At 36.8% G+C, this 13,304-nt stretch overlaps 1 protein-coding gene across 1 annotated transcript in view; it reads right to left on the bottom strand.

Moving 5' to 3' along the window:
- LOC123554822 (sushi, von Willebrand factor type A, EGF and pentraxin domain-containing protein 1-like) overlaps positions 1-13,304 on the bottom strand; it is a 43,341-nt gene that overhangs the window by 29,246 nt on the left and 791 nt on the right. Inside the window, exons 2-12 of the mRNA XM_045345175.2 lie at positions 13,033-13,290; positions 12,596-12,717; positions 11,701-11,886; positions 11,334-11,528; positions 9,630-9,728; positions 8,831-8,983; positions 4,318-4,515; positions 3,577-3,795; positions 2,861-3,030; positions 937-1,201; positions 384-545 (exon numbers count right to left, since the gene is read on the bottom strand). Coding sequence (XP_045201110.2) covers positions 384-545; positions 937-1,201; positions 2,861-3,030; positions 3,577-3,795; positions 4,318-4,515; positions 8,831-8,983; positions 9,630-9,728; positions 11,334-11,528; positions 11,701-11,886; positions 12,596-12,717; positions 13,033-13,274 — 2,011 coding nt within the window. The 5' untranslated portion in view covers positions 13,275-13,290. The remainder of the gene's footprint in view (positions 1-383; positions 546-936; positions 1,202-2,860; positions 3,031-3,576; positions 3,796-4,317; positions 4,516-8,830; positions 8,984-9,629; positions 9,729-11,333; positions 11,529-11,700; positions 11,887-12,595; positions 12,718-13,032; positions 13,291-13,304) is intronic.

Below are 13,304 nucleotides of genomic sequence, written 5' to 3'. Positions count from 1 at the left end.
CTAGGAACTGTGCTGAAATCAAAAGAAATATATAGTCCACTATCAAAATAATATATCAAAGCGGGGTTAATTACAAAACCTAAACAAAGTAATAAAACATACATTTCTATATTGAGATCTACCAACAGATCTCTAGTACAATATAGCAAAAAATGAAAAATGTCCTAAAATGTTGTTTAAATGTGATTACCCATCTCTCAAATCAGTACCGTGCAGGGAGAAAATTTACCTGATGGGAAATTGTAATTTCGGGCCAACTTAAGACGACAATTTATTTCTATATTTTCGAGAGATAGTTTCAAACATCATTAGAATATTAGTGTAATATATATATTGGCAAAAACACTAGGCAGGTAATCCAGTGAAACAAAAGATGTTATTACCTATACACAGTGACAGTGCGGAGGCTGCTCGGGTTTCAGTGGTGCTACCCTCGGGACATTGTATGCAGCTGGTTTGTCTCGGTGTGTCCTGATAGTAACCCATCGGACATGCAATACATAAACTTGTCATATTGTCCATATAATAGCCAGCATTACATTTCACTGTAAATATAATAGCCAGCATTACATTTCACTGTAAATATAATAGCCTGCATTACATTTCACTGTAAATGTAATAGCCAGCATTACATTTTACTGTAAATATAATAGCCATCATTACATTTCACAGTAAATATAATAGCCAGCATTACATTTCACTGTAATAAGGAACAAATAAAACTTTTCATTTCATATTGGAGACAAAAAATAATTCTGAGTCACATCGGCTCAAGTATCAACTTAAGACGTACTTAAAATGAATAATTTTAAATTCTTAGAAGATTAGTTGTTTATGACATAAATCAAGGAAAGATCAGTCTTGGCTTATTTATCTTACCAAATATCTAAGGCATTTCTATCTTGAATGGAAACAGCCAAGTTTTAAACAACTCACCACATTTAGAAGTTTTTGTATCGTAACCGCTGCCTGCCTCACATACAACATAAGGTTGGGACACTTCAATATTCTCTGGTGTGTTGTTCTCAACACCAACATCAATTGTCAAGTTCTCATATAGCTCACTGGATTTTGTTATATATATGATATCACTTCTAAGGGATGCAATATTTACTGAAGTCATGTTTGGCGGCAGATGTATGCTCAATTCAAACATGGCAGAATCAGATCTTTTCCGTCGCACAGAGTCAGCACAGATATCCTGCAAGTAATGAAGGATCACATCACAGGCGGTATGCAAGAAATAAAGTATCACATCACAGGCAGTATGCAAATAATAAAATTTCAAACCACAGACAGTCTGCAAGTAATAAAGGATCACATCACAGACAGTATGCAAGTACATAATAAAATTTCAAACCACAGACAGTGTGCAAGTAATAAAATTTCAAACCGCAGATAGTCTGCCAGTAATAAAATTCCAAACCACGGATAGTCTGCAAGTAATAAAGTTTCACACCACAGGCAGCCTGAAAGTAATAAAATTTCAAACAACAGACAGTCTGTAAGTAATAAAATTTCAAACCACAGATAGTCTGTAAGTAGTAAAGTATCACACCACAGACAGCCTGAAAGTAATACAATTTCAAACCACAGACAGTCTGTAAGTAATAAAATTTCAAACCACAGATAGTCTGTAAGTAGTAAAGTATCACACCACAGACAGTCTGCAAGTAATGAAATTTCACACCACAGACACTCTGCAAGTAATAAAATTTCAAACCACAGACAGTCTGTAAGTAATAAAATTTCAAACCACAGACAGTCTGTAAGTAATAAAATTTCAAACCACAAACAGTCTGTAAGTAGTAAGTATCACACCACAGACAGTCTACAAGTAATAAAATTTCAAACCACAGACAGTCTGTAAGTAATATAATTTTAAACCACAGACAGTCTGTAAGTAGTAAAGTTTCACACCACAGACAGTCTGTAAGTAGTAAAGTATCACACCACAGACAGTCTGTAAGTAAAAAATTTTTAAACCACAGACAGTCTGTAAGTAGTAAAGTATCACACCACAGACAGTCTGCAAGTAATGACATTTCACACCACAGACACACTGCAAGTAATAAAATTTAAAACCACAGACAGTCTGTAAATAGTAAAATTTAAAACCACAGACAGTCTGTAAGCAGTAAAGTATCACACGACAGACAGTCTGCAAGTAATAAAATTTAAAACCACAGACAGTCTGTAAGTAGTAACGTTTCAGACCACAGACAGTCTGTAAGTAGTAAAGTATCACACCACAGGCAGTCTGCAAGTAATGAAATTTCAAACCACAGATAGTCTGTAATTTTTAAAGTATCACACCACAGAGAGTCTGTAAGTAGTACAATTTCACACCACAGACAGTCTGTAAGTAGTAAAGTATCACACCACAGACAGTCTGCAAGTAATGAAATTTCAAACCACAGACAGTCTGCAAATAATATAATTTAACACCACAGATAGTCTGCAAGTAATTTCACACCACAGACAGTCTGCAAGTAATAGAATGTAACACTACAGACTGACTGTAAGTACTAAAGGATCACCCCACTGACAATCTGCAAGTAATAAAATTTCACACCACAGAAAATTAAAGAGTTTCACATCACAGAGTCTGCAAATAAAGCAACAAGTTCGCCACAAAAAGGCATGTTACATAAACACTCACGCTTTGCAAAGATTCGCAGTTGAGAAGAACGTTTATAAATACTCAGGTATTTAGAATAGTAGAATAAAACAAATTTTCCTTTTAGAAGAATTTCAGCTAAAATAGATGAAAGATGTTTTCAACTATCCAGAAATTTACGGCAGTATGAGGATAGCTAATGCATAGTTTATAAAATAAGTGTGCAGACCGTATATGTACCTGTATGTCTGTGACGTTGCAAAATGGCGACTGACAAACCGGTTGAAGCGCTAGTTTGAAAGTTTGCAAGAGATCACCGTGTAAAGTCTCGTTGTTGAGTGCAGTACAGTCATCAATATTACCATACTCTATCCCGGCCGTCAGATACAGCATAGTCCGTGCATCCTCCTCTAAAATATAACAATTCTTAACATCTCTTTAAGCTATATTAGCTATTTATAAAACATGAAAATAACAATAAACCGCACGAATAAAACAAAAATAATCTACTAAGCCCATTATAACCTCATTCTTGGACAAAACTAACCTTTGGGTGTGAGGTTCTGTTTCTAGACCCGGTCTAAAATAGTTCGAACACTATAACTAACGTATTGCTCAGCAGCAGCGGATTCTTTGTAACCGCTCTTTATAAGAAGCTGTGATTAGCGGAGAAATTAGCACGGAAGATATAGAAAGAGTAACTACGTTCACGGAATTCTGATTATAAAATAACTCGGAAGAACCTCAGTTTTGGTTGCATCTCGTCTCGAGTTAGGTTTCCTTATACGCATGGGCGTGGTAGATTTACCTTTTCCCGTGCGGAAGTTTTTAAGGCTATCGCACCAACAAATACTTAGAGTAATTGCACACGGAGGTTTTATTTGAAGAAGCACCTTCACAATACAGCCACTCCCCAACGCAGTTTCAACCAAGAAAATAAATTTTGTTTATTGTACCTTGGCAGTTTGGAAGTTCGCCATCGTTTGTCCAGTAACCGGACTGTCCGCAGACAATGAGAGTGTCGTACACAGCTACCTCATCAAAATCCGTGCTTGTGTCGTTGGTGACAACAAACCCCTCCTCACAGGTCATGTGACACACAGTGCCCAACTCCCACGTGTCACAATCAAGCACACCATTCATCGGATTGTTTATAGTCGGACATGTATCTATTGCTGCATTAAATGTTTTTGATAAATATTAAAACAGAATGCGCTACAAACAGACAAGACGATACATTTTTTCTCAAATCGTCAGTGTGAAAATAAAGTCATGTTCGTCAGCTAGGATATTTTGCTTAACAACTAGATGTGATCAATGAATTTTAAAGTTACAAGGAACATGGCTAATTGCAGGATTATTGAAGGCAGAAAATGAGGATTATGAGCAAAATGTTGGGATATTAGATACAAATAATGTACAACACGAAAAAGAAAACAACAATGATGCATAAAAATCCCAATGGGCGTGCAAACCGAAATGGTGCGAGTTCTATAACATAAAATTCCATAACTTCTTAGAAGAAATTATTCTGTTGCTTTTAAACTGCGGCTTTGTCCTGTAGTGATATGCAGGTAGCCACGAGACACAAACTCATTATTTTCAGTTGGAACTTACATACATTTATTCGTTCCATCTTTAAACTATTACATGATAACAACAATACGGGATATATCTTCACTCACTATGCTTCTTACCTTCACAATTTGGCTGTTGCTGGAAGTTCCATTGCCCAACTGGTATGCTTGTATTCTCCAGTCCACATACTGCCGAGGCCTGACCATTGAGAATGGTTCCTTCCTCGCAATAGAAATCGCAACTAGCACCTAGTATTCTACCATTGGGACAAACAGCTGTCATGTACGGAACTTCTTCTAGCTCTGGGCATGAAATCTCTGTAATGATTTTAGGTTTTTAAGATTTGATTGTAACACGTTTTATAATATTTCAAAATACTAAAACTGTTTATATTCATTGTAACTCCCATCGCCTAAAAATTGTATCACCTGTTACAGGACCAGGATAATCGCCGAATCTTGGTAATTCACACATGGTAGAGGTCCACTAGACAATGCTACATGCCAAATATCTAAGCTCTGTGCATTGTGGTTCAAGACGAGAAGACGTTTTAAAGGTTTTCCCTATACAACTCTATCTAAAACTAAGTTTGCCCCAGGGTGGGGCCAATATCAACCCTAAACCTAAACCCTAACCATAAACCCTAACCTAACCCTAACCCTAGAGCGGATTGATTCCGAAAATTTCGAATGTGAATATTAAATTCATAATTATTCTAGAATCCGTTGCTACTTGTTTGTGTTGTTTAAAACAGGAGTCCACAGTTGCTCACACTCACACAATACCAAGATTATAAAAATAAACATGGACTATTTTTAACACGTCCATATTATTTGTGTGATGCAGTCACATAGAAATAGAAGAAAAACTCAAACGACGCAAGGTTGAAACTTGAAGCTTAATTTATAGCTATAGATCAAAAAAAAGATAACAAAATGGCGTCCTATGATTTTTTTTCAAACTTTGACGCCAAAATTTCAAAAAGAACATTAGATTACAGCTTTAAGTATTTTTACAACAAAGATCAAGAATGAATTGACACGACCGTTGTATCAGTTAAGATACGGACACGGGACTCATTCAACTGTTAATTATATAGTTTCGTAGTCAGACAACACTGGACCACAGTAACACTGGATTTTACTACATCCGCTCTACGAATTATTTTTTATTTGTTTGTTTGTTTGTTAGCATATCTAAAGTCGCCTCTGGAAAACCATATGGGCGACTCCTCCATAAGACCGTTTGTAGGAAGATGGTGGACCACTGCTCTACAAATCTCATATGTGTATGTGTGTATGTAAACTTATTTATAGTTTATCACATTTTATTGCTTCTGAAATACGACAATGCAGTCATTATCTCAGTATCTATGCTTAAATATTGAAGAAAAAAATCTGAAACACCATTCGTTATTTTGCCATAACAGACTTACTTTGTACGCTTGCACAATTAAATATTTAATTGATAATAATTAATTTAATATAGAATTATATCTGTTATTTTTTGAATTTTGATATGTTTTTGCAACATGTTCATCTAATGTAAATACGCCTAAATTGAAAAAAGCACCGATGCACGTGCGTCTTATCCCAGTGTTTAATCATTTAGATGGAGGTGCGGAGGATCGAACTCACAACCTTCTGGTTCGTGGTTAGGCAGTGTTATCTATCTATCTATCTTTTTATACTGCAGCACTCCTCTTTGCGAGTATTATGTGCAGCTGCGCGCCTGTACAAGAAATTTAAAAGTATAATGGATAGGAGGATAAAAGTAATACACGATGTGTATTGCAAGCATGAATACAGTTGATAGAGTTAAAAACAAGAAGGATTTACAGATAAAAGCAGTTTAAAAACAGGTCTATCATGTTAAGCTGTGTGTACAAGTTTGGTCAGACCCTGCTTAAACTGGTTCAGGGTGGGGGCTTGCACAAGTTGTACTGGAAGGGAATTCCAAAGCACTATGGTGGCTGGAAAGAAAGAGTACTTATAGTAATTACAGGGAGTGAGGATCTGAGTATAGGAGTGGGGATGCATATGTCTTGTTAGACGGAATGGGGGGCTGACATAGGGAGGGAGTGATACAGCAACCAAACCATTCACTATTTTGTAAAACATAAGGAGGCGTGAATCAGATCTCCTATCTTCAAGGGTACGCCATCTCAGCTGACATAGCATGTTTGTGACACTGCTGTAAGGGGAGTATTCATGATTAACCCATCGCGCTGCCCTCCGCTGAATCATTTCGATCTGGTGGATGTTTTGTTGGGTGTAATGGTTCCAAACACAGCTAGCATATTCTAGCTGTGGCCTGACAAGGGCTTTATAAGCTACTTCTCGAACTTTTGGGTTTTTGCATGGGATATTTGGCTTCATGAAGTTAAGTGTTCGGGTAGCTTTGGACGTGACTAAATTGATGTGTTTATTCTAATTATGATCTGAGGATATAGTGACCCCAAGGTACTTTGCATCAGGAACTGTTTCCAAGACTTGGCTATGGAGTGTGTACTTTGATTTGAAAGGTTTTTTTTTACCTTGTTATGTTCATAACAGTGCATTTTGAGGGGTTAAACTCCATGTCTCACTTACTTTCCCATAGCTGTAACCTATTTAAGTCTTGCTGGAGGATGTTTTCTTGGGCAGAACTATTCACAGTTAAATAGACAGCAGTGTCATCAGCGAATAAGTGAACCTGTGAAATCAGATTTTCAGGCAGGTCATTTACGTAGAGTAAGTATTGAAGGGGGCCTAGGACGGAGCCCTGTGGGACTCCGGACGTTACTGGAACTTCCTCTGATGTTTCACCATTCACAAGGACAGATTGGCGCCTGCCAATCAAGAAAGACTTGACCCATTGCAACGTGGTGCCCTGAACACCATGCTGATGAAGTTTGTACATAAGTTTCAGATGGTTAACCTTGTCAAATGCTTTAGAGAATTCCAGAAGGATAAGGTCCGTCTGGTGGCCTTGAATTAAGTTTCGAGGTAGATCTTCTACAAGTTCGAGTAACTGAGTTTCGCATGACCTTTTCTCTCTGAACCCATGCTGTAGGTCATAGGGGACATTGTTAACCTGGAAGTGCTTGGTAATATTAGAGGTTATGATGTGTTCCAGTAACTTACAGAGAATACAAAAGGATAATTTGCGCCCTTCTTAAACAGAGGAGTGACATTGGCCTTGGACCAGTCAGCAGGGATAGTGCCCGTGTCGAGGGTCCTTTGAAAGAGCTTAGTGACTTGTGGTGAGATTTGTTCACTAAGATTTTTAAGAAGGATCGGCTTTAGACCATCGGGACCACATGCTTTATTTATTTTGAGGGATGAAAGGAGGAGTTTCTGAACACCATTTATGCCTATAGTGACCTTTGGCATTAGGGGATATTTTGGCTGGTAATCAGTTGGTATAGAGAGTAGAGACTGCACTTTCATTTTACAGAGTTGGACCAATTTGAGAGGTGACATTGGGGTGAACACAGATTGGAATTGACGATTGAGGGTATTGGCCTTCTTTTTATCATCCGTATGAAGTTGACCTTTTTCTAGAAGAGGGGAAATGCCTTGGGAGTCTTGCTTGGCATTTTGGCAAGGGAGAAAAGTTTCTTACGAGAGAAGTTTTGACCTGTTTGTGGGTTATCCGGATCATCTTGACATTCCAGGACATAATCTATGTAACTGTCATGGGCTTGTTTGATATTTTTCCTAACAAGATTTTTAAAATTTATGTAATGTTGTTTGACCTTTGGGTTGGTGTTATTTTTGACCTTTTGGAACATCTTATTTCGTTTCCTAATCTGACGTTTAATGCTTTGGGTAATCCATGGTAGTTGGGGTCTTGAGCCTATTCTCTTGGTTGGTGTTACCAATGGACCCGCTCTACATATCTTTGCCAATAGTCCTTCTAGTCTCCTGTGCTATTTATGGAAGCGCGTTCCGATTGGTGCTATGTAATTTGGTCTTTTCTGATTAACGTATTTTTCAACGAGTACCTTCTCTAGGTTGAAGGTCAGTATATCAAATCCTTCTTTGTTTCATATAAAAAAACGACAACTTCATGTCCTATTTACGTATCTTTATAGAACAACCCTTTTTCCTACACATATTTTTCGTGAAAGTTCTATCATAAATCAAAATATAGGGTGTTGAATAGTTCCCAGTAAAATGCCAGTTAGCTGCGGATAGCTACCCTAAAAATGGCGCATATTTGCTCTTCTCCGCACAATAAACCCCTACTTTCAGTTTTGATTTGCAAAACTTGCCATATGGGGTGCATAAACATGAAAACCGTCTCAATTCATGCAGAATGTATTCTAGCAGTGAAAACGTGTGATAAAAGCCCTCGTTCTATACGAATTTGCGAAAACAATGGGAAAATTATAGGATCTACTAGTATTTTCTTTGGACTTCTTACGACTACACCATGGAAGCACATTTTCAACCGAATTACTGACCTTATTCCTATAAGAAGCAGGAACCAGCTATTGTAATTAAGCCGAATACCCAACTGTTACTTTTTACTCTAATTTACAAAGACACATAACAACGTTAAAAACGTTCAAATATTATCTGTGCTAAAAATACGTGTAAAATATACAATATTTTTACAATAATTAAGCCAGCAGAAATAACTCACGTTTTACGATTACTGTGAACGAACATGTCGCGGTATTATTCATCACATCTGTGGAACTATATTCTACATCGTACTTTCCCACCTGCAGATCACTGCCTGACACTGGACCGGATGTTTGAAATACTGGAACTGGTGATCCACTGTTATCTGTCGCTAGCAACGATAGGACATGCATGGGCATCAACATTTTGAGAACAGAAAGAAACAGTTTGCATGCCTCCATAGAAAATAATAATTCTGGATTAAAACACTTGCCACTGAAAGTTCAATATCACTTACTGGATGAACGCTTCTGCAGTGTATGATGTGAAGTTAATTTTAAAGGTATATTAGGTCGAAATTTCTATTTAAAAACATGAACAATTACTTCATATTGTTTAGGTAAACATAATTGTAACAAGTTTATATGTATTAACAGTACTATGCATTAGGTTTGAAATAGAACACAATGTATACATGTATAGATTTACACAGTATAAATGTGTACTAGCCCTATAAAACAGGCTGCTTTTTAACGGCCAACTGTAACTGAATGACATTTCATTATGAATGTAGTTCTATATGCAAACTTAATTTATATTTTTTGAAGCGTTACATACATTTGGTCAGGATTTTAAACATTTGAAGTAAATATGCAAAGATAAAATATTTTAATGAACGATTGCCATTGGATATCTTTAAGCTGAAGTTAGCTCGGGTAAGTAAACTACTGACTAATCTATTTGCGCAACTTAGTTACGCTGAACTTATGTATATTATATGTTTATGTAAGTCAAAATATCATAGAAAAGACATTTACCGATTGGTTTGTCCCAGAACACGTGCCCAGATTCCTGCAATTGTTCAGCATAACCTGTGACCACGAACGGGCAGTCTGTGTAGACAGGGGCAGACGTGTCTGTAAGCAAAATATGGTTGCAACAACTATTCCATCCACAAAAGAACAATTGAATGACACTATTAGGTAGCATTTTGAACCTTTTCTTCTTCATTTTCAATATTAACAAAACAAATACTAAATGAGAACTGTTCATTGCACTCAAACTGAACAAATCGAGGGCTGAGCGCGAAACTATTGTATCTTGTTCTTTTTTTGGCTAGACTTTAGAATCTGTCCGTAGCTATTCTCGTTATTTGGGCATTCTTTTATTTATCGATATGGATATGGTAGCATGGATATATTTTCCTCGCCAGGTTTAGAAAATGCGGGGGGTGTGGGGGGCAGCAGCCCCCCAATTATGAAATATACAAACTAAAAAAGCCTTACCTTTATTTAAACCATACAGGTACTGGATATTGCAAATTATGCAGATTTTACCTACGGACAGATTCTAAAAGTGCTCCCTTTTTTTATATACAGTTACAATAGTTTCGCGCTCAGCCCACGAAATACTCTATGAGGTGTCATTGAATAAATACTTAATGAGGCCTATTCACTGTACCCACTTATACTCCATGAGAACAGTTCATTGCACTCACGAAGGGCAACATTCACTGAACACACGCTCACTAAGAGCAGTTCACTGTATACATAAGACAGCACTCACTGAGGTCGCTAGACAAAGCACTCAACGAACAAATACTGAATGAGGACTTGTCGTAGTATTCACTAAAGATAGCACTCACTGAACAATACTCCTTTGAGAATTGTACATTGTAGTCACTACATGTAGTACTCACTGGAAATTCGTTTATTGAGCAAATACTCAATGAGGACTATTCGTTAGAAATGCACTTACCTAAAAATACACTATAAAAACAGTTCACAGTACCCACTAAATGTAGCATTCACTGAACAAATACTCAGTGGGAAAATGTTCGTATAGAGACAGCATTCACTGAACAAATACTCAGTGGGAAAATGTTCGTATAGAGACAGCATTCACTGAACCAAATACTTAATGGGAACAGTTCCCTGTACTCAGTTAGTATTTGTATCAGTGTCTGTGTGCTGTACTCAGAGTTAGTATTTGTATCAGTGTCTGTGTGCGGTACTCAGAGTTAGTATTTGTATCAGCGTCTGTGTGCGGTACTCAGAGTTAGTATTTGTATCAGCGTCTGTGTGCGGTACTCAGAGTTACTATTTGTATAAGCGTCTGTGTGCGGTACTCAGAGTTAGTATTTGTATCAGTGTCTGTGTGCGGTACTCAGAGTTACTATTTGTATCAGCGTCTGTGTGCGGTACTCAGAGTTAGTATTTGTATCAGTGTCTGTGTGCGGTACTCAGAGTTAGTATTTGTATCAGTGTCTGTGTGCGGTACTCAGAGTTAGTATTTGTATCAGTGTCTGTGTGCGGTACTCACTTACTATAGCACTCGTTCTTGAACTTAGTTTTATGAAATTAATAGATCAGAGACAATATTAGAAATCAAGTTTTTAAAAGAAATTAGAGATAAGGCATTGTTTTCGCGTATTTCAGGTCCAACGTGCGTTCACAGCAATACAAGACCTGTACTCGTGTATGCTTGATATGAGTTTTCATTTTAATTATTACTGTACATACCGTAACACAATGGTGTATCACCAACCCAGGTTTCATTGTCTGTGCACAGTTTTATAGGGTTGTATCCTGGCAACATATCATACCCATCTATACATGTATACGTGCAATTACTGCCATAGTAATTCTCATTGCTGCATGAGATGTTTACCACACCAATCTGGTCTCCGACTGGGTACAGAGCAGGGCACTGTATTTCTATAAATGTTAAAAAAATTTGATTCTCAATATCCATATGACTATGCAACACAAAATATCAATAACTGTTTACAATATTCACTTAGCTTCGTCATTAAGTCGATGTTAGGTGCGACAAATGTAGAAGGTACTTTACTTATGTATACAAAATCCATTCAAGAGATTTACTTACTCTGACAATAAGGCGCTGTTGCAGTATCCCACTCGCCTGACATTTGACATTCCCTCATCTTCGCTCCAATCAGCACGTGACCAGTATAGCAACCAAATTCACAAACGGTTCCAAATCGCATCTCGTAACCAACGTTGCAGAGTTTCCAGCCGTCAATCAAAGCATCCCACTGGCTACATCTGATAACTGAATAAACAATATATTTGAAACTTATTGTCACTTTTTGCGAAGCCCTGGCAAATGGCTTATGTTATGTCTGAAATAAACAACTAATAGTTTTAGAATAATTATCAGCGACTACATTACAATTTTTTTCAAATTTTTATTTATCTAATAATATCACAATGGTAATGAAAGCACAAACATTAAACCTTTATAACGAAAACTGACAAGTTTTTGCAAGCTTCACAGAATAAAAGGTGTGTTCTATCAAACGGCATATAAATCATTGAAAACTAAATATATTGTATCAAAATGTGATGTCGGTCATTATATATCTGAAGCAACAAAAAATTGACTCCCCAACCCAAAATTTTTATTGGTCAGACGGTCCGGATATCCAAAATTTCATGGACGGATAAAAATACGTTTGACAAATTGTGCTGATTCAAAGACAGTTTTACAGCATTTGGTGGTAGTTTACCATGATTTTATTTCTTATCAAATTAAACAACTGATGGCTTTAGAATAGGTACTCAAAGTTTAGCGTTCCTCCCATCTACGTTAACAGCGACTGTAATGAGAATTTATTTCCAGATGTGTTGATCAGATTGCTACAATGTATCTTATGGTAAAGAAAGCAAAAATAAAAAAAACCTTTACAACGAATATTGGAAACAAATGTTTGCAAGTTCGAATGAATATTAACTTTAAAAGAAAATTTTTAAATATAAACCTTCGACAGTAATATTAAAAGAGCACGATGCATAGTTGCCACTGTTATCTCGTGCATGGTACATTATTGTTGTCACTCCCTCACCGAACATGCTCCCCGAGGATAGACCAGTTCGTGTTTTTCTGTATCAGTAATAGAAAGAAAACAAATTGAAAAATACTTTAGCTTTTGTTAACATGATCATATAAAATTAATTGGCGAATGTTTTGAACAGAGAAGGTAATTTAATCTATGAATGGAAGAAAAACGTCATAAAAAACGTAAAAGAATAAGTAAATATTCACGTAGTCATTTCATATTCCGTGAAGAGGATATTTCTTGGCTAAGAGAATACGAGAAGTTTTTCCAAAACTATTTTTCGCGACAAATTTATTCTAAAATTGTATTTTTGACTGAAAAAAAAGAGGACACTGAGAGTGTGTTGACGGTATACATACCTGATTTCATCGTTACTGTTGTCATTTACGACAATAGAATCTTCGTTCCAAGATACAGACGCGCTTTGTGTCGCTGGATCGGCGATTTTATGTATATTTGAAGGACACGTGATGGTCGGTTGGATAGTGTCCCGTGTCGGCGTTGATCGCCCATCTCCAGCTAACTTTACAGGGAGGCATGCTCTGGCCGTGTGTATACATATCACCAAAGTAAGACACAGCATATATAACTGTCGCATCATTTACCACGTGGCTTATCTAAAAAAATATAT

The sequence above is a fragment of the Mercenaria mercenaria genome, chromosome 15 (assembly GCF_021730395.1).
Source record: "Mercenaria mercenaria strain notata chromosome 15, MADL_Memer_1, whole genome shotgun sequence".
Classification (NCBI taxonomy): domain Eukaryota; kingdom Metazoa; phylum Mollusca; class Bivalvia; order Venerida; family Veneridae; genus Mercenaria; species Mercenaria mercenaria.
The sequence above is the reverse complement of the archived record's forward strand: the minus strand, read 5'-3'. Positions and strand labels throughout refer to the sequence as shown.